This window comes from Xiphias gladius, chromosome 11, assembly GCF_016859285.1.
Source record: "Xiphias gladius isolate SHS-SW01 ecotype Sanya breed wild chromosome 11, ASM1685928v1, whole genome shotgun sequence".
Lineage (NCBI taxonomy): Eukaryota > Metazoa > Chordata > Actinopteri > Istiophoriformes > Xiphiidae > Xiphias > Xiphias gladius.
Window position 1 is genome coordinate 24,825,624 of NC_053410.1, and position 21,183 is coordinate 24,846,806.

Sequence of the window (21,183 nt, forward strand, 5' to 3'; positions counted from 1 at the left end):
GCAGTCAAGATACAGTGCATTTGAGAAGTATTCAGACCCCCTTTACTTTTTCACATTTTGTTATGTTGCAGCCTTATGCTAAAATTGTTTAAATTCATTATTTTCCCTCATCAATCCACACTCAATGCCAAACAATGGCAAAGCAAAAACAGAATTTTCCCCTGTGTGGCGATGGGAGAAAATTCTAGAAGCACAATCATCCCTGCAACATTCAAGCGATGTGGGCTTTATGGCAGAGTGGCCAGACGGAAGCCTCTAGTCAGTGAAAGACACATGAAGGCCCACTTAGAGTTGGTAAAAAAGCACCTAGAGGACTCTCAGTCTGAGAAACAAGATTCTCTGGTCTGATGAAACCATGATTGAAGTGTTTGAATTCTGAGTGTCAGGTTTTGGGAAACATGGCACTGCTCATGACCTGCCTAATACCATCCCAATTGTGAAGCATGGTGGGGGCAGCATCATTTTGGGTGGGGTTTTGGGGTGTTTTTTTGCAGCACGGACAGGGAGACTGGTCAGGTTGAGGGAAAGCTGAACAGGGTAAAGTAATATATCCTTAATGAAAACCTGTCCCAGAGCGCATAGAACCTCAGACTAGGCCAAAGGTTCGCCTTCCAACAGGACAATGACCCTTGGCACACTTTCAAGACAACCAGGAGTGGCTTTAGGACAACTCTTTAAATGTCAGAGTGGCTTAGCCAGAGCCCTGACTTGAGCCCAATCAAATATCTCTGGAGAGACCTGAAAATGGCTGTCTACCAACAGTCCCCATCCAACCTGACAGAGCTCGAAAGGATCTGCAGAGAAGTATGACAGAAAATCCCCAAATCTAGGGGTACAAAGCTTGTCGCGTCATACTCAAGAAGACTCAAGGCTATAATCGCTACCACAGGGGCTTCAACTAAATACTGAGTAAAGGGTCTGAATACTTATGTCAATGTGATATTTCAGTTTTTCCTTTGAAATATATTTGCATAAATTTCTAAAATTCTGTCTCACTGAAAAAAGTGAAGGTGTCTGAATACTTTCTGAATGCACTGTAAACTGTATATCCTGAGAGCCTCAGCACCAACAAAATCCATCAAAACTCAAAATAAATGCCATTTATCATCTATTATTGTGTATATGTTGCGTTGCAAAGGCTTTGCATGGATGCCCTAGGTGCTCTGAGCCAAGAGTTGTGCCAGAAGTCCAAATTTGTTGAACCTTGAACCGAGCTATGCTGACCTTTGTGGGTGCAGCCAATCACTTTTGACCACTGCTTGATTTAAAGCAGGATGAAAAACCAATTACATTTGTCTCTGAGTTTCCAGAACTGTACAATTATAAACTGGTTTAAAATGGAGACCAGATGAAAAAGATATTCGCTTGGTGAAATTTCAGCGTACAGCGTACATACCAGGTTTGTTATAATAACACAGATTCAGTCTCTGAAACATAGCACCACTAGGAGTTGGGGAGTACTGCACTTATCACCATGCAGGAGCATTTCAGCGCAAGATCCTTGTTTTTCTCCTGTAATGGAATACTTCTGGTTAGAGACAATATTGCACTTTTTCTTCCAAGTCATGCACACATTCTCTAATTGCAGTTAAAACAACATGTCAAGCCTCAGTTACTAGCAGCACTCTGTCCTAAATTATCATATTTACATTGGTTTCTTTAGTCAACACACTAAAACTGATAATCAATAAGCAAAGGTGGGAAAGCAAGCGAGTGATCAATGACAATTTAGAATATGAATGTAAATATATTCAAATAAAAGGAATAGATCCAAATAGTATGAATACATGATAAAGTTACATAAAATGATGACTATGATATCTATGATGGTTTAGGGATGAAGAGGTGAGTTAGATTATATCTGGTAAAAAGACTTTAGAGAACCCGCTGACATAATATAACACATGAAAAGTACCTATTGGCAGCATGTGGTGAAGGATGACAAGACAACTATGCTGTCCAGCAGGTGGTCTCCCACAGCTCAGGCAGGGGTCCATCATGCAGGTCAGCTGGCGACGTGAAGCTTGGTGGTCCATCAGACATTTAGTCGACTGCATACAGCAGAATGTTCAGCGTTTAGGCAGGGGAAGTCCTCAGCCAAATGTAGCTGGTAGATGCAGCTTTTAATGCAAGTCTTTGGCAAACACAGCAGGTTCTTGAGGTAGCTTTGGCGATCCCGCACCGTCAGATGGTGATGTTTAGGTCAGTTGCCCAGGCAACTTCAGCACGTGGAGTGGTGACCTGAAGATGGGCAGCAAGAGACTGCCCATCTCCGACTGCTATTAATCGGTATTTCAGTGTCGAGCAGCCTGGTTCATTTGACCAGACGAACCTCAGGGCCAACATGGCACAGTCTTTAGAATTTACAGAAGGTCTTTGCTGTTTGACTTCTCCATCTCCAGTTCTTCAGTTCAGTCCAGGAGAAGAGGCATCCACGTTGGATTACATGGAGAAGTGTTCAGGGCCAGAAGTATTAAGAGAACTGTATCAAGTGAAAGCATAAGAGAGAATGCATCACAGCATGGTTTAAGAGCATGGACAAAGGATGTCCAAACCAGTTATAATTTTGGGTTAAAGGGGTAGCGATCAGGGGAGTTGACCCTTGTCTTGGCACGAAGTCTAAGGCTATATCTTTAAATAAACATGTTCCTATACTCCAATTTTGAGCTCTTAAATGACAAAAAATGAGGTCTAGCACAGTGTAAATATAAGATACTGTAACATTATTACTCCTATTATAAACATCAGAAATATCAAACACTAAACCTTAGTTCAATAACAACAGATCAAATGGAAGTGAATAACATTTAGTGAAGTAAGTGACAGAAAAAGTTTTGGCAATTAAGACTCCATTGATGTGAAGCATCCTCATTAAGGATAGGCCCATATGAAGTTACGAGATCGGACAGGATCCCTGAGGTCTATACACTGGTGGTGGTAGAGTAGAGCCAGTGGGTGGTTGATGGAAACCTTTGGACTAGTGTTCCTGGACATCATGGAGGTTCTGGTGGTGATGAGTTGTGCAATAGTAGCTTTGAAAGACTGATTTTGAATAGAGGGCAGTGTGGGAAAGCAGAAGTGATGGCGAGACCTAGATTAGGAGTATATAGCCAAGATTAACCCATAGAGGAACAAGGCAGAATGTGAGGGAAGAGATCTTTACTTAACTTGGCCAAAGTTTCATTCCAATAAGAAGAGAACAACTGTAAGTGAACAACAAAATGTATTGAGGTACACAACACAGAGTTTTATCGGTTAAAGTCCATCAATTTGAAGCATCTACATAAAGCGTTGGCCGTACGAAGAAAGGAGATAGGACAGGATCCCCTAAATTAAGTAAAAGATTCTTACCGTGGCGAGGGTGATTGAACTCAGAAGATAGAAATAGCATATTGTGAAAAAATTATGCAAAAGAAAGTCCTACAGAAATCATAGTGAGCAATAAGGAACTAGTTAACCTATATGGGAACAATTTATCAGGAAGTATGATGCAAAGGAGCACAGGTGAAAGAATTAAACCCAGGATGAAAGCTAGAGGCTGTTGAATGCCAGCAGAAGAGATGTTGTCATGCAATGACGGCTAGATGCCCCAGGAGGCCAGAGAAGAAAGGTGTTGGTGTGCAATGAGGGCTAGAGGCCTCCAAAGCCAGAGTAAAAAGATAAATGGTAGCCTGCAAAGAAGGCTAGAGGCCGTCGAAGGCCAGAGGAAAGAGATGTTAGGTGTGCGATGAAGGTTAGAGACAGGGGAGAACAGAGGAGAGACAGATACCACCATCCAACGAAGGCCTGAGGAGAGAGAAGGAGAGATAGGTTACAGAGAGAAGACATGGGTTAAAGAAATTAAGGTAATGTGAAGGGGTTGTAAATTAGTAACCACCAGCAGCTATACTGTATGCATGACTTACCCTATGGGTCATGAGACCTGGGAGAAATTTGAACAGAGAGGATTAAGGAAATTCTGCAGTGCAGCATCCAACCTGAAGGAGTGGCCTAATAACTACTGAGGGCTTAGACCACATTTTTAAAAGCACCTGTTATGATTAAACCAGGACTTAGATATAGGGAAACTATCAAATGTTTAAAAAAGAGGAGATGATGTGTTAGAGATTTACTTTGCTTTAGAAAATTTTAATCTAAAACCAAATGAAAATCTAATTGCCGCTACAGATGGGTGACAAATAAAAGGAAAACTCAACATAAAGTAAGGTGTTTGGACACCACGAGCCACCACATCAGAGTCAGTGCACTTTGGCATTGATTCTACAAGTCTGTGGAACTCTCCTGGATAAAGAAATTCTTCCAAAAGATATTCCTTTATTTGGTGTTTTGACGATGATAAAGGTGGGCTCTCCACCAATGTCTAACATGTCAGTTTCTCCACTCATTATTCAGGTTTTTCCTTTACATTTGTCACCCTTTTATATATGGGGCTTTAATTTTTTTTTTTTCTTCATTGCAATAAGAAGTGAAACCACAGTTTCCAGATGAACTTCATACCCTATAATAAACGTGTCAAACGTAACATATGCCAGACCTGCCACTACCATCTTCAACCTGGGGAAACTGATGTTTTGATCCGGTAATACAATTAATGACAGAATATGAACTTTCATTAACATTCTTGTGGTCATCCAGCTGTGGACCTCTGACAAGGGAGAAGAGGGGATAAGAAACAAACGTTCTTGAAACAGATGACAAAAAAACTGCATTCAATATTCAAAATTATGTTTTACAAAGAAAATAATCAGTATCAAAAACATAATTGATCAGCAATCTATTAATTTCCCTCTCTCTCTCTCTCTGCACTACACACAACACCCAGAGCTGTCTCTGGTGAGACCATTAACAGACAATAGTAAATTTTAAGAAATATTCCAGAATGACATCCTACTGACTTTCTTTGTTTAAAGTGCATGTCTGAAATTAACAGGAAGCTGTTGTTCCACTATTTAGTATCCAGTTTATATTATGAAAATAAGTTCAACCACTATGTTTCCATGGTGTAAGATGACTGAATTATAAAATCTAGAATTTAATGTGTACCTTTTAATGAATAGCAGACCTGTGATTTTGGATATATATGTATAGTTATTACACGAGACTAAGAGTTAACTTCTTTAAATTGTTAATCAAATTAGTTTTATCCTTGTTCCTCTATTAACAGTATTGAAGATCATTTTCATAGTTAATTTGTCCTATACCATTCTGAATAATTTCTCTACTGCACTGTGATTACTATATTCTTTTCATTATATTCTATAAAATATGCTCCTAAATATAATTTATGTTTATCATTATTGATTGACAATAGTGAAAAGTTGAAGTGTGTAATCTCTGCACGTAAAACTTCAAATAAATTAATCTCCCTGTAGTAAGTACTTTTAAAATCAGCTCCTCCTTCCCCCGTCTCTTCAAACAGAAGGATGCTCATTCATAATTTGCTCTGATTCTATCTATCTATCTTCTGCCTCCAGCTAACTTTCTTCATTACACACTCAAGATTCATCGACTGGGCCCACTTTACCTAAAAGTCTTCTTTCACTTCTAGCAGTCTCTTCTTGCCTCTGACTCTCCTCTAAAACCAGTATCCTTGTAGGAGCTGCTGTTTCTATGTTAAAGTGGTTATAGGGAGCTCCAAAATCCCTTTTCCATACAGGGCCAGGCTGCTGAGGCAGTGTGAGGGCCCCAAGCACTTTGTAAAGTGAGAGCTAAACATCCTCTCTAGCTTCTCTACCATTGAAATAGGTAGATCGTATGGTGTCAGGGGCAACAACAATCATGCCAGCAGGCACCACAGTTTGAGTTTGCGTGGAAGACCCGATGTCTCTATAGTCTTAATGCCATCCCAGACCTCTCCTCATTTCTAAGAGCTGCATCATACCTTATTTGGAATCATGAAAATCATCCAAAAAAAAAAAAAAAAAATAAAATTCTGTACACACAACACTAAATTGAGGGTAAATTAGGATTACAGATATATTAGGGGAAGTATATATAAATAACCTTTTTAAAGGCCTCTTAATCTAAACTCAAAAACAGTCCAGCTATTATCCACTTAAGTGAAATTTATTATTTGTTTAAACTAATTTATTACATTTATTCCTACACATTTAAATTAACAGTACAGAGCAATATTAAAAAAAATTTTCATTGACAAACACCAATTTTCATGACTGCATAGTCTTGAATGCCTGCTCAAGCTATTATGTATAAAAGGACAAAGAAGATATTTATAAGTTACAGTGTAGCATTACAGCACATATATATATTTTCAGCTACAACACATACTTTTAACAAAACATTCATTAGTATAAAACATGCAGGAACCCTTCAAGGCAAATCCTTGAACATATTCTGTGGCGAACTTAATCTGTGTAAGCAGACAGCAACACATCACACTATTCAATATACAACATCAGGCAGCAGAATCCACAACATTGCTGTTTACATTAGCAATATTTAGCAGGGTGTGAGCCTCCCTGAGTCTTTGTTGTTGGACACTGTGACGAACGCCATAGCCAAAGTAGATGATCAGGCCTGAGCACAGAGATGGGAGGCTATTTAGGGTTTTATAATGATGCCTTAGTTACCATCCAATATACACTCAGCCACAACATTAAAACCAGTAACTAGTTTTAATGTTGTGGCTGAACGGTGTATATTATATAATATTTATCATGTTGTTAACAAATGCTGTGAAAAGACCAAACCAAAAATGAACAGAGCCTATTACAAAAAGTATTGTGTGTATCCAAAGCCTGATACAGTAACAACAAAACTGTTTATACCCCTGTGCAATATCACAATAACGTTAAATGATTCAAATGTATACCATCTCACAATAATTGTATTATTTTCAAGTTAAAGTGAAGTGGTATTTGATCTTATGTATAATTAAAAACTAAAAGGTTAGATAGAGTACATTGAAAATACAAGCGTACAACCAGAGTACAACCTCAATTCAACGAGTGAGTACACCTATGACCACTGTAACAAAGTCAGTTTAAACAGGTTTCGGACTACAGGAGTTGTGGGCTGATTTAACCCTGATTCACCCCTCCCAACAATCGGAGGAGAAATCTATATTTTGGGACTTTAGCTAGTACCAATGTTTGGTCCAGATTATTTTGTAATATCAGGGGATTACAGATCCGGTCATAAACCTCCCAAACTGCTCACAGAATCATCTGGGTTGTCAAACATGTTTGATATTTAAAAGTTAAAATCTGGATGATTATAATTAGTCAGTACTTTCACAATAGCCAATGAGAAAGACAAGTCTACAAGAAGATGTAAGTAAATGGGAGGCTAATGTTAGTCCTGGAGCAGCTGACGGTGTTGCTGTTAAAAAGGCCAGCTAATTTTCATGGTCAGACTGAAATTCTGTTTAGGCTGTAGTTAAGTGCCTCTTACTGGACATTTATAGTGAGGCAGGCTTAAGGTCACCTAAATTAGGACCCCATTTTCTTTTGATTTGGATTTATATGATGTAGTGTGCTGCTGTGTTCTTGCATGTTCCCGTGGTTATCCCTTGTTTAGCCACCACTACGTTCCAGAGTGTTGTCTGTGCGTGCAGATAAATGTAATTTGTTGTTTATGAATATTCGGATGAGTGTTTAGGTATATTCTATTAAACTGATTAGCTGTGACGCTAGCCTAGTATAAATGATATTCACAAGCTAACTAGCTCTGCTAAACTGGCTCAGTTGTTACCAGAGCAGTAGTTAAGTGTTTTGTTAGCAATTGCGATACTATTATTATAGCATTATCTTACTTTTGAGTTAATTGGAGATACTTTTATAGAGTCGTGCAAATTGCAAGCATCTTGGTAATGGCTGTAACAATTAATTCGTGTTGCTATGCCCTGATAAAACATTTGCGTTCTTTATGGGCCACCAGTTGAAATCTTTATGAAACTGATGTAAACAGAGTCTTGGCCTGCAGCTGCAAGCCTCAACTTTTTCAGTTACCCAAGCAAGTAAACATGAGGTGGACATTAGGATCCATGCCAGACAGGTCACATTTCATCATTGGAGAAGACAAGCTGCAATCAGTTGTAGGAGGTTAGAGTGCAGGAAGATGGCACCCAATTAAGCAGTGGTCATGACAAGGCGCTCCCTAGTTCCCAAAAGGAACAGCAAAGAGTGTGCAAGTCTAAGAGCACCTCTATATGTTATAGAGGCTAGCAAAGGGAAAGGAATATGAAGCCACAAGAAAGTGTGGAAAGCTATAGAACCACTGACAAAATTCTACGCATTTTGCAACACTACACAGCACTTCCTAAACTAGTGTAACTATTTCAAGATGCTCTCCAAGGAACAAATTGACACAAAAATGCTGGAAATGCAGCCCTGATCAAGCATCAGCGCAGTGTATACTCAAAGCTAAGTGTAAGATATGCAAGTACCATTTAGAAGTCCTCCATGAGGTAAATATAGCTCAGGATTCAAGTTCCACTTCCAGTAGCCCTGCTACCAAAGAAAATCTACACACCATCAGTTCCACAGTGGAAACCTTATATGTGGATCAACGTACAAGCATCACCAAAGTGTTACTAAAGGTCATTCAAGTCATCCTGCGCTGTGCCACTGCATCCATCTATATAAATGCTGCTCTTGACGATGGCTCAGAGCAAACTATCTTGCTTCATGAGTCAGCAAAACTACTGGGTTTGGAAGGCAGCCCTGAGGATTTGCACCTGCGTGCAGTACAGCATGGCATCTTTACCTTTCCTGTGTCCTTCGCATGGTCCTCTGCTACTCATCCAAGCCGTGACTATAAAATCCACCAAGCCTTCACAGCTAAGGAGCTTGGATTGGTGAGTCACACCTACCCTGTTGCAGCCCCTAAGGAGAAATATCCTCATCTCAGTTATGTGCCTATCCCCACTATTGACCAGGCACAACCCTTACTATTATCGGTTCAGACGGAAAAACGCTTAGCAAAGGATTGTAGTCAGGCCGAAACATAAGGAGAAAATCCCCAAGCTCCTCATATCTGGATACATAAAGACGATTCCACCCAATGAGGTCCATCCTGGTTCAAAAATTAGAATCAACCCTGCTGAGAGTCCCCATACGGAGTGGCAATCAGTAGCGACATAAAAAGGGATGTCTATCAGTGGTTAGTATTACCATTTGGAACAACATGTAGCCTCTGCCTGGCAACATTTCCTTTGCAAAAGCATGTAATGGATCACAGTCTGCCTAATGAGGATGTGCACATTGCAGTGGAGCAGCATTTTGACATGGATAATTGGCTGCAAAGCTTACACATTGTTGTGGAAGCTAAGAGACTAGCTGACAAGCTGCGAAAGCTCTTGAGAGGGTGAATTTGATTTGCATCAGTCTGCCAGCAACCATCCACAGATGATGAGCCATCTACCTCCAGAATGTACATCAGAGAGCAGTACACTGTGGCTCATCCGGAAAGGCCATGAACCCTAAGAGCTCACTCTGGGACTGATGTAGTTTGTAACCCAGTGAGTCTGGGTTACAAGCCAGCCAAACTAATGAGAGAAGCTCCCACTATGCATGTAATTTACGGAGTTATACACAAGCCCTGAACTGGACCTTTCCACTTGCAGGAGGACTATTCATGTTTTTAGGGATGCTTCTACGAGAGCATATGGTGCCGTGGGCTCTCTCTGCACTGAAGATGTAAAGGGACAAGTACAGGACCAAACTTTGTGCTGCTCTAACCGGAGCCCAACTGGCAGGAATACTCAAAGACCTCACCCTGCAAATCCATGACTTCAAATATTGGATGGATTGCACCATAGTCCTTACCTCGCTTCAGTCAGAGTCTTGTAAATAAAAAGGTGTTTGTTGGAACAAGGATTTCTGAAGAACACAGATCCACAAGCCAGGCGCTATTGTTGATTCACCAATTAATCTGGCAGATGATATCATCCAGGGAAAGACATCTCAAGGGATGCAGTTGCCGGAGTCAAGACCCAGATTTCTTTCAGCAACAGTCATCACTATGGCTTGTCCAACCTGACAATGTTACTCCAGGGGGCAGCTACCAATGATTACACAACCTCAGCTGACGATTTCAGACAGGCTGAACTTACAGTCCTCAGACAAGCCCAACGCGACAGTTTCCACAATGAATTGGCACAGCTGGACACAGGAAAATCATTATGCTCTGACACCTGGCTGTTAACTCTGGCACCCGAGGTGGGCATTTTTTACTATAAAAGTAATACCTCAAAACAGTTGTCAAGCAATTGTAAACATTCTTGCACTTGAGGGTATCGTTAGCTAGCATACTAATACTATTGTTGACCATGTCTCCCCACTCATTTTCTCATCAATACTTGTTCAGCCTTCTGCTTTTGTTTTTTCTCACTGCAAAACTATTACTAACATTACAGCATATTGTTGCACCACAGTCTCCATTTTGTTTACATATGCTTCACGTGAGATCACGTTAGGTCGTGCATTGCTCCCTGATTGCTCCCTCTGGCACAATTATCTTAATATCCTGTAGTTTGGGATGTGCCATTATTTTCAAAACTTGAACGTGCATGTTTGAGATTAAAGAGAACATATGTGAAGTTTCTCTTTATGTGCGTGATGCAACCCGATTTCAAAATCGGTTGGGATTTTAAAACTCCTGTAATATGAGTCAGGCTTTACCTGTGATCACTGCAACAAAATTGATTACAATGATTTCCAATTAAGCCTAACTGCATGAACAATTTTATAAAAAGAACCTTTGGACACCACAGCTTCCTTCAGTTTTGGCTGGGTTGCATCTAATGCAACATGGCCCCACATGGTAAGGAATTGCCTGAACCAGGTTGTGAGAATTCACAAAGATGGGAGAGGATACAAGAGATTAAATTGAAATGCAGCTGCAGCAGCGGTTACGAGGTATAGGAAGAACCATACTACCAATAACAGAGGGTGCAGCAGCGGACCATTCAGACCATTTTCTATTTACGCAACCTTGCATTGAAAAACAGACAGCACAATGATTATCTGTGGAAACTGGTGTGAAGGACATTACATGAAGTCAACATGTACAGACAGCGTCCAAGAAGAAAACCATTGCTCACAAATCTGCAGGATTAAACCTTGCTAAAAAACATGAAGACACGCCTGGTGAATATTGGCAGCACATTCTTTGTGTCAGATGAAACAGAAAAAATTTGTTTGGATCAGTTAGGGAGGAGCATGTTTGGCGTGGACCTGGTCAGAATTACCACGGTGACTGCCTAGTGCCAGTCGTCAACACCGAGGTAGGTTTGTGCTGTTTGCATGAGTGCAAAAGGTGTAGGTGAGATGACATCTATAGATGGCACTATGAATGCAAGTTTGTCTACCAAAATAATGAATGAAGAGATGACTTCCAGTCTCAAGAAGCTTGGCAAGAGAGGAATTTTCCAACATGACAATGATCCCAGACACACTGAAGTGGAGGAGAGGAAAAAAAAAAAAGAAAAAAAAAAGGAAAAAGCCACACAAGGCTTTGTAAAAGAGGAAAAAAGTGAAAACCATGACCTGGCCAAGTCTGTACATGAATCCAATGAAACACACTTTGGAGTATTTCAAAGCATAATCACTAGATTACAAGAGGACCATATGTGGAATAATCCGCTGCTGAAAACAGTCTCTGATAAATGGAATATTTCGTCCTGTTTGAGTAAAGCTTGCTATAAACTACAGTGTCTAGCTTTTAGGAAATAACTTTTTTTTTTTAAATTCTTTCAAAAGAAAATTGTGAGCTATTTATAGAAATGTACATCTTCAGAAGGAACCAAATGGGTTTGGAGCTGAGAATCACAGACATGGTAGAGGAGTCACAGGATTGAGAGACGGACTAACACATTGTTGGTTATGGTCTTTCCATGGGATTTGTTTACAATTTGGAAAAAAAAACAAAAAAAACAGTCTTATACTTTAAAATGACTGAAGTACGCGAAGAGTAAAACATTCCACATCAAGCTGATTATTAAGGGCAGTTAAAACCAGTATGTCCTTACCTACTGTCATCCAAACAGCATAGCTGATCCATGTTTCTCCTCCCAGCTGAACCATCAAGTAGGTATTGATGAAAACACTTAAAACTGGAATTACAGGTAGACAGGGAACCTAAAGAAAAAAAAAAAAAAAAACAACTTGTTCTGCACTTTTAAAAAGGTCATTCATGCATCGTTTGGATGTAAATGTAATCTGAAGTTCCTTGGAGAATTTAGAATTTCTCTCAAAAGTATGGGAAGAGTGGGTCTCAAAAACTTGTGAGAAGTTAAATGCTACAGACAAAAGCACTATCATTCAGTATTGGTTTAGCTTGGGTTGACCTTGCTTTAGTAGGCATGTTACTTGTGTGCTCTGCAAACTTTGAGTGCCCTTCAACAGACCCTTAAGGCCCACTGACTGACCCGAACAAGATATCCTTATTGGAACTGTATAGGTACAAATCTTTAATGCGTGAAATACTGCATTTAGAGCTGAGTGCCCACCACCATCACTCCTGTTTACCATGAAAGACGCTTTAGTTTTGCTCTGTGGCTGTCTCCAGATAAAAACAACTGCGAGGACCAGTGTCAGCATGAGGACAGATGCCAGCAGCACAATCCACAACTCTCGTCTGAGCAGGGAATCCACAGCTTTTGACAACAGCACACTTAAAATGATCACCAGGAACACTGGAAAGGAATCAGAGGCTTAAGAAAAAAAAAAAAAAAAAAACTCTTTGCAATTCAAGGTTTCATTTCTACATTCAGATTTCTAACAGTGAAAATGTTTTAGTGTGTTTAATGCGTCAATATCTTTGGAAAGTAGCACTTTTCGCAAGTTTGGCCACCCCTGGGCAAATAAATACTTTGATTTTTGCAGTGAAAAAGAAATAAATACAATCCCTACAGCAAATAGACATTAAAACAAGACTAGGTAAAAACCTATTATGTGGCTGTACTGCCCTTGATCTGTTTCCTTTCATTCCTACAGCCGAATTCCTAATAAAGCTTCTCATTTACATGTTTTTCTGTTTCTGTTGTCAGACGACAGGACAAGTATGAAAGAGTGACTGAAATGCTCCTTCACGTCTGTGTCAGCTGCCGTGTAGTCAAATTAATGAGATGCCTAGAGAGGTGTGCCTGCAGAACGAAAGCCTGACGTTGCATTCACAGGGCAACACTGGTGACTCTTCTACAGAGAGTAGCTAAGGTTTGTCCACAAATTTGCTAGATTTATATACTAGGTGCTTTTGTGAAGAAAACTTGCTAAGGGGGTGTGAAGACAGTAAATCTAGCAACAAAGATGCTAACACTTAATGTAAGTGCACCCTGATGATGCGACAGAAACTGTTTGCGCCAGTTCATTTTAAAAGAGCATGGGACCATGGTGTAACTTCAGCACTTAGTCACACAGCATTCGGCTGACCAATGATCTAATTTTATCAGTCATGGACATTTCTTGTTTATAGGGCTGGCCACGCTGTTGCGGTGCAGCCAAAAACTAGCCACTCTTCAAGTGTTAAAGCACTGTTACTTTTTATTTCTTTTTCATGTAAATGAAATTCTGAAAGGACTTTTCTTGGTATTTTTTACGTTCTTTGTGCTGGGAAGCCATGCCAATGGTGATTAGCTGATCCCGCTCTCCAAACGGAGCGAGACCCCAAATCCCTGAAAAGTTCAGGAGGAGATGCCAGGGCTGTAGGGCTGGACTGGAAAGCAAGGAGGAGAAAGTATAAACACTTTCTTCGTTCTATTGTTATGGGAAATGAGGACCATCAGCTCCGTCACTGTTAGACTTTAACCACACTTCTCTCTGACACACAACCAACCGTTTTTATCAGTTCATCAACTGTCCCAGAGAAAATAAAACTCTGGGATTTTCCAGCACATACAGCTTAGAGAGAAGCTCCAGAAGACGCAGGTAGATGCTTCCACAACCTCCCGGATTACTGACTACCTGAAAGATTTTGTAGCTGCGAGGATGAGACTGCCCTCTCACCTTTCGTCTTCACCCTCCGACTTTCAGGAAACTGAGTCCTGTCATCTGGAGAAATGTTCAGATGAATCTGCAGTTGTGGGTTGTGTCAGCAGAGTACAGAGACCTAGTGGAGGACTTTGTGACGTTGTTTGGGAACAATCAACTGCTCTTGAATGTGGCCAAGACCAAGGAGATAGTTGTGAAGTTTAGGAGGACTGGGAATAAGTTATGGTTAATATACTTAACCATATGTATATACGCTACCATCACTACTGTAAAAAGGTTTAGAACACCCATTTTTCTAGTTTTTATTGAAATTTGAGCAGTTTAAGTCCAGTGATTAACCTTAAATATTACGAAAGGCTCGTTTTCAAAGAAAACAGGGATTAAGAGATTGGAAGTAAATGAAACCTTGAAAGTGAATGAAAAAATTTCCTACAGGTGCTGAACCTTTGTTAATTACATACAAACCCTCAGTCTGTCTAAAGGCAGTGTTGGAACAAACTGTTACTACACCCTTTGATGTATCATTAGGACAATACTGTACTGCAGGAAGTAGTTCTGTGTATTGCTATCGGAATGGTGAGACAAGGGCAAATAAAAAGGAGGACACACTGGTTGGTCATGTGTTCATCCTACAGCAAAACAATGACCCAAAACATTAAAAGAAAAGAACTAGTTGGTGGCTTCACATGATTGAAGACCAGCACAGTATCCAGACTTAAACCCCATGGGGGTTGTTTGGGATCAACTGGACAGAAGCTGAAAGAAAAGCAACCTGCAAGTGCATCACATTCCTGGGAACAGGTTTGGGACCAACTTTCCAAACAATGTTTCATACCCATTGTAGAAAGAACGTTACGAGTGTGTTCGGCTGCTGGATGAGTCAAAAATTTAGATTAACTTTAGGTCAACAAAAATTCCAAAAATTTCTTGTTTTTAAAAATCACCAACTGTTTAATTTCAGAAAATCAGACATTATGTAAATATAAATAAAGCTGAAAAAAAAAAACAGGTGTTCTAAAACTTAGATCTCTCTCTCTACACATACATATTGTACATAAATTCATTGTATATTTAAATCTGTTTAACATCCATGGACAATCCTGCACTGTACACCCACTCACACTAATGTACACTGTATTATTGTATATTACTGCTATTTTTGTACTTTTAGTCCAGGTATTTTATATAATTCGGTATTTCATTGTATTGTTTACCTACCTCATTGTTGTGATTCCCTTTCGGATTAAAGCTGTCTGTCCAGCTTGTCTTGTCTGTCAACAACTGCTGACTACAGGGCTTACTTGAATTCATTTTACTGCATCTGCAACTATAGCAGCCTGATATCTAAACAGGATCAGATTAAGCAGTTAACGGGAAATTTAAAGAAAACTTAATATAATATAGTAACTGATTTTCACTTTTTTGATCGACTTACCTAGTTCAAGCCTTGAAGCTGTTTAAATTCCCACTAAGATTTTTGAACCTTTATTTAATTTATGAATGGGGGGGGTGGGGTGGGGGTGACTGCGTTTTCTCCATCCAGACAACAATAAACCAGGTATACTTTACAAACCACCCCATTTACACTCTTCAAACTTGGACATCTTTAACAACTACGACTCCAGTAATTATTTAGAACACATTTTCAGATTGGTGAAACCCTTTTTCTGATGGTGAAAGAGTGTAAAGACTTTTAAACAGTTTCAGGTTTGTGACCAGGTCTAATCTATTCCTCCAGATCTTGTCACATTTCCCCTTAACTGCCATTTCTTAATGGCATTTTGGACAATGGAAACAGTGCTGTGTAATTTGAAGAAAGGCTCATTTTTAAAATGTGTTTGCTGCAGGGGTTGTACTCCTTTTCACTTAAAGCTACAGTATGTAACTTTTTTCTAATGCATTTTATTTGAAATATGCTCCATAAAACGCATCTAAATGTGGAGAAGTGCTGTCAAAGGCCTCTGTGACCCAGACTCATTGAACAGAGATATTTCCTCCTAATGTTTTTGTGCAGCCTTGCCCTTCAAACCAACCAGAGAAGGCCAAAGTCTGGGGTGGGAGCTCACAGCTGTCAGTTAATATATGAACAGACTTCTGGTCTACTGCTCTGCTTGCACTGAAGCTTCTAGCTAGTATTAGCTGCTGGAAGATGCCCTTATGGCTGACTCACAGCCAAGCAAGCACCCAATTCCAGCATTAGCTCAGACAGCGAACAAGACAAGGATGTAGCTTTTTGGAGCGTGGAGGGGTGGGAGGAGCAGAGTCGTTTGCTTTGGAGTCTCATGCTAGCACTAGCTTGATTTCCAGAACTTGCATATTCCAGATTTTTAAAAATAATCTTTTGCATACAACTGTATTCGCATAAATAATTTATGAGAAGGGGTGGCAACAAGAAATGCTGGTGCGCAAGCTTTCCGGCATACTTTGACAAGTGAATATTGAGGACAGATCACAGCAGCTCAAAAGGTGAAAGGAAAACCCTGACAACTAGAAAATGTGCTCAGTAGAACGCAGATCTCTGCCAAGGCCAATGTCAAACAACATACGCTAGACTTCAGAGGAAAAAAATGGAAATTCATAGTAAGTGATCTGGATCTGCCCTAAAATTTCATGGGTTTTTCCCCTGGACCATGCCCCATCCCTCCACCAAGGTCGGTGCAAAATCAGTTCAGTACTTTTTGCATAGTCCTGATGACAAAAAAACAAACCAAAAACAACAAACAGACGGACAAGGGTGACCACTTAACCTACTTGGCAGAGGTTCTGAAGGAATACTCACAAATAACAATGGTGAGTATGTTGACATTTTTAGACGTGCGGTGAGTAGATCGAGACGGAGGCCTGAACAACCCCATTACTGTAAACGGTTCTGATCTATGGACAAAACTGGTGTCTTCTTTGTATCTGGGAGGAAAAACAAAAACAACATGGTTATACAACAGCCCAGGTAGAACTTTAACGTGACTCAGTTAGCAGAATACATTACATTCCTTTAAGTCTATAATTCTCCTAAAATTCTGGCTTTTTCCTGAAGAGATTCTGTTTACATGTGGTTATACCATAGACTTTATAAGAGATAAACCACTTAAAGAATCCTGAACAGAAATGTCTGTACCACCAAAGATGGTGGTTGTATGACACATCCCGCCCCTCACCCCAATAATCGTCTGCTTTATAACACTGAACTGGAAACATAAGGCCAATTGTGTTGTTGCACTGATGCACCTTGCGCATGCATAGTAGAAAAAGCAATTTAAACCTTATTTTGGAGCAAATTAAAACTAAGTGGTTTTTATTAGATTTGACTGGTGATTCTATATACGCAATTTTTAGGTCCCAGTGACCATGGAGAGTGGTGTTATGGGTTATCTCCCCATTCATTTAGATAGGGGCCTGGTCTTGTTAGCCTGAAATAACTGCCCAGGGGCATTGCCAAGATGGCTGCCGAGTGGCGAGACGTGCCTATAAAAGGACTTTGGTTACATCAAGTTCACATACCTTAATATGAGAATACATACTGCAACAAGAGTGTAGGCGAATATGGTCCCAATCGAGCTTATGTCAACCAGTGCTTTTAGGTCAAATAACAGGACCATGAAAGCTGCAAAAACATTAAAATATGTGTGTTACTGACAAAACAGGAGTGTGTGGTAATGCTGAGTGAAGCCCCATTCAGACTGGATTTATGTTTCTAGGGGAGGTGGGGTGATTTTAACATTGTGTGCACTGGTCAGGGATTTTAACCCCAGAGCACGTGTTTGTACTTTTTCCACCCCCACCGCAGGAATTATTACAACCTCAATTAACTACAGTTTCTGTGAACTAGCTAACCCTCCTGTAATTTAAATCCTGTCTGGAGCAATGTCCTGAATGTGAAAATGTAAGAAGTCAAAAATTTTTCTGATGATCTGAAAATATGCAAACATATAGGCCTACTTGGAAACCAATATGACAACAAAATTAAAGCCATTGGGAGAGCAAGACCCCCATGAAAGCTCATCAAATGGGGGGGCAATACCGGCAGGTGCTGTTATTCTCCTTTAGCCCCATTTTTAGGCCTATTTTTAGCCTTTGTTTACAAGTGGGAAAACTGGCAGCATAAAAGTATGCCGGATTAATTATTGGCAGTTCCTGTTTGAAATGTACCCAATATATGTACAGATAACTATAACTAGATTATTTTGCTAATGATGAAAACTTGAAATGTGATGATCATCATGCAAGTTCTGAAGCACCTTTTTCTATGATTTCATTTATTTGTGATGGACATTGGACATCGTATGTATGTGTTTTCATATCTGTCTGTTAAGATTTGACTGAGTTACAATTCAGCGAAGGAGTACGATTTTTACCTAAACTGTCCTATGCCCCCGGGGTCGGGCTTTGGTTTTGTCCTGCTGAATGTTGATGTGTCTAACAGGCCATATCCTGTCATTTCACCATGGTTAAAATGCCATCCTGAACAATGAATTAAATTACAGAAGAGCACAGTGAATATCACAGAGCAACACAGTAAATATTCTATTCCCCACCTTCCCCTGTTAATCCTGTCCGAATGGGGCTTTAGATGATATTGTAATCACATGAGGGGCCTTAGTAAAACCTCTTAGTGGTACGACATTTTCTTTTGATGACCCAGACTCAAATTATGTAAATTCTGTACAGTTTTATAAATATCTAGGCTGGTGAGAAACATGTGTAAAAAAAAAAAAATAAAAAAGCAGATCAAGATATGCAGAGCTTTGATAACTGTTTATCCAATAGTAGAATATCACTGCTTTTTACTGTTGACCAACAAAATGTATCTGGGGCTGTATTCACAAAAGATCTTAACACTAGGAGTCCTCCTAGATGGCACTAAAAGTTCCTGACTAAGAATTTCCTCTTTGAGCTATTCACAAAGCTGCTAAGAGCAACTTTTAGTAAGGAAGAAAGAAAACTAAGCTAAGAGAAGGGGCAGGGCTGACCCTGTTTCTATTGCTAGATTGAGATAGATTTGGTCGGTTGGTCGGCTGGCAAGACAGCAAGAGTGAAATCACTTTTATTTATATATTAATTGCATTTGATAGTTATTTAATGTGCAATTAATGAACTGTCAAACAAATTGGGGTTTGAAGAGTATTTTGGCTTTAATGAGTAAATATGACAGATGGCTAAGGGTGAGAACATCAGCACTGCAAACTGTAGTTTACCATTGTGTCCAAGTGGCATAGAGTTGTCCAGACACTCATCCCCAGTCTGATTGGATTATTTTGATTTGTTGGAGAGCTGACTTCACTCTTATTAAATATTCATTATTCATTCTATTTTTACAAAACACTGATGCAATGAGATACATTACCTGCAGCACATCACTACCTGTAAGCATGCCTTAGTGACAGGAGTCCTCTGGACTGCCTCTAAGTCCGCTCGGACTTATGAGCTATTTTTAGTTTAAATGCTTTGTAAATTAAAAATTAGATCAAGACCTTAGGAGTCTTAGATTTAAGACTGAAACACCACCTAATTTTAAGAGTTTCTCCTATATCAGCCAGTTAGGAGCTAATTTTAGCCTTAGGCTGTTTTGTGAATACAGCCCCTGATCTTCTGAACCCCCATCATTGGAAAAGAATGTTGATATGGGATAATGGTGCAAAACCTCACATTATATTTTGAATATATTATCCTTGACCCTAAGACTCATAATTGCAGGAATAGTGCAGCTTTCTTACCAGCCACAGCTCCTGAGGACAGCGTGGCTAAGACAGGACTCTGCCTGGAGCTCATGTAGCGAAGAGGCTTGAAGAGCAAGCCATCTCTCGCCATAGCAAACAGCACTCGTGGCATTGGAAACATCACTCCCAGGAGACTGTTGAATAAAAAACACCCACTCAAATGAAGGGAGAGTTGGCCAACACAAACCTGGTTACACATTTAGTTCCATATATTAAGTTGATATCAGCAGTTAATTTCTATCAAGCAATCAATGACTTTATAGATACTGTAAAGATCAGTTTATTAGTCGTGACTAGTACTGCTCTGCTTGTGTTGTACAGTTGTATTCTCTGGACGATTTTTTTTTCAATTTAAAAATATAAATTTAATAGAGTACCTGCATTACAAACTGAGGGACTGATGTTAAGGACAGTTTTATTGGCGTCATTATCGAAAACGTATGATCTAGCTTTTTGGAGCTTAATCTATAGTAGAGACTTAAAGCCTTGCTGCTTTCATTTTGACCAGTTTTTTCCAATCACTCTTTTGAGTTCCCCCTCTTTATGGAAGTGCAGTACTAAACCATTGGAGTACTTCTTTAAAGTCTTCAGTTGTACAGCGTTACACACCAGTTTGGCTGGCATATGCGACCATTTATCTTTACAACTAGCTTTACAAACAAACCATTTTATTTCAATTGTCTGACTATTGCGCATGTAAATAACAGTAAGGGGGTTTTACAGTATTTATGTAAGTAGTGATTCTTCAACAGCAATGGCTGGGTAATATAGGGCTATTTGTGTTTGTGATCAAGAGAATAGGCAGCCTTAGACATTAAACTAAAAACTCTGTCATTTACAACAGTATTGAACGAAAAATGCAGACCTTAACCCCTGTAATCAGTTCGCTCTCTGCCCTCTCCATTGACTCTGACCCAATTTTCCTCCCAGGGGCCAAACAGTACTAAAAACACTACTACTCTCCCAGAATGATAGGTCTACAAAAGATTGGCTGAGCAATGAACTTCTCCCTCTCTGAAAGCCACATCTATAAGACTACAGATCTATAGGAATACCTTGTTGACAGTGCACAGAGCGATCCCACAGCCACAGCATACTTTGCAGGCTCCCAGCCAACATATTCAAATGCTACGGGCAGAGGACTGTGAGTGTCCAGCAGATAGTAGGGCATCATAAGAGTTAGAGCAGCCGACACACCAAAGTAAGCCAGGAAGCAGATTAGCAGGGATGCTACAATCCCAAGAGGTATGGCTTTCTCTGGGTTCTGCACCTCCTCACCTGAAAGAGCAGGTTGTCGTCAGACTTCCTGGTTCAGGTCAAACAACTGACCTGGTAAAGAACTGAACTATTATTACGATAACTACTCCACAGTACCTGTTGTGGCAATGCAGTCAAACCCAACAAAAGCGTAGAAACAGGTTGCTGCTCCTGCCAATGTTCCATCAAAGCCAAAGGGGAAGAATCCACCAACACCAAAGTCAACGGTTTCATTGTGTGCCCATGACAAGTTCCTGTAC

At 39.9% G+C, this 21,183-nt stretch overlaps 1 protein-coding gene across 7 annotated transcripts in view; it reads right to left on the minus strand.

The window, feature by feature from the left end:
* Positions 1-1,915: 1,915 nt before the first annotated feature.
* The window catches only part of LOC120796474 (cationic amino acid transporter 2-like), a 30,351-nt gene continuing 11,083 nt past the window's right edge, over positions 1,916-21,183 (minus strand). For 3 of the 7 annotated variants that reach the window (XM_040139369.1, XM_040139365.1, XM_040139364.1), the window contains exons 6-13: positions 21,041-21,177; positions 20,722-20,944; positions 19,664-19,800; positions 17,451-17,553; positions 16,732-16,856; positions 12,492-12,658; positions 11,993-12,101; positions 1,916-3,786 (exon numbers count right to left, since the gene is read on the minus strand). In XM_040139369.1, the coding sequence (XP_039995303.1) occupies positions 3,581-3,786; positions 11,993-12,101; positions 12,492-12,658; positions 16,732-16,856; positions 17,451-17,553; positions 19,664-19,800; positions 20,722-20,944; positions 21,041-21,177 (1,207 nt within the window). In that variant the 3' untranslated portion in view covers positions 1,916-3,580. Of the gene's footprint in view, positions 3,787-6,045; positions 6,538-11,992; positions 12,102-12,491; positions 12,659-16,731; positions 16,857-17,450; positions 17,554-19,663; positions 19,801-20,721; positions 20,945-21,040; positions 21,178-21,183 lie in introns of those variants that run through there. The other 4 variants (XM_040139366.1, XM_040139371.1, XM_040139368.1 and 1 more) reach the window with 3 other exon arrangements.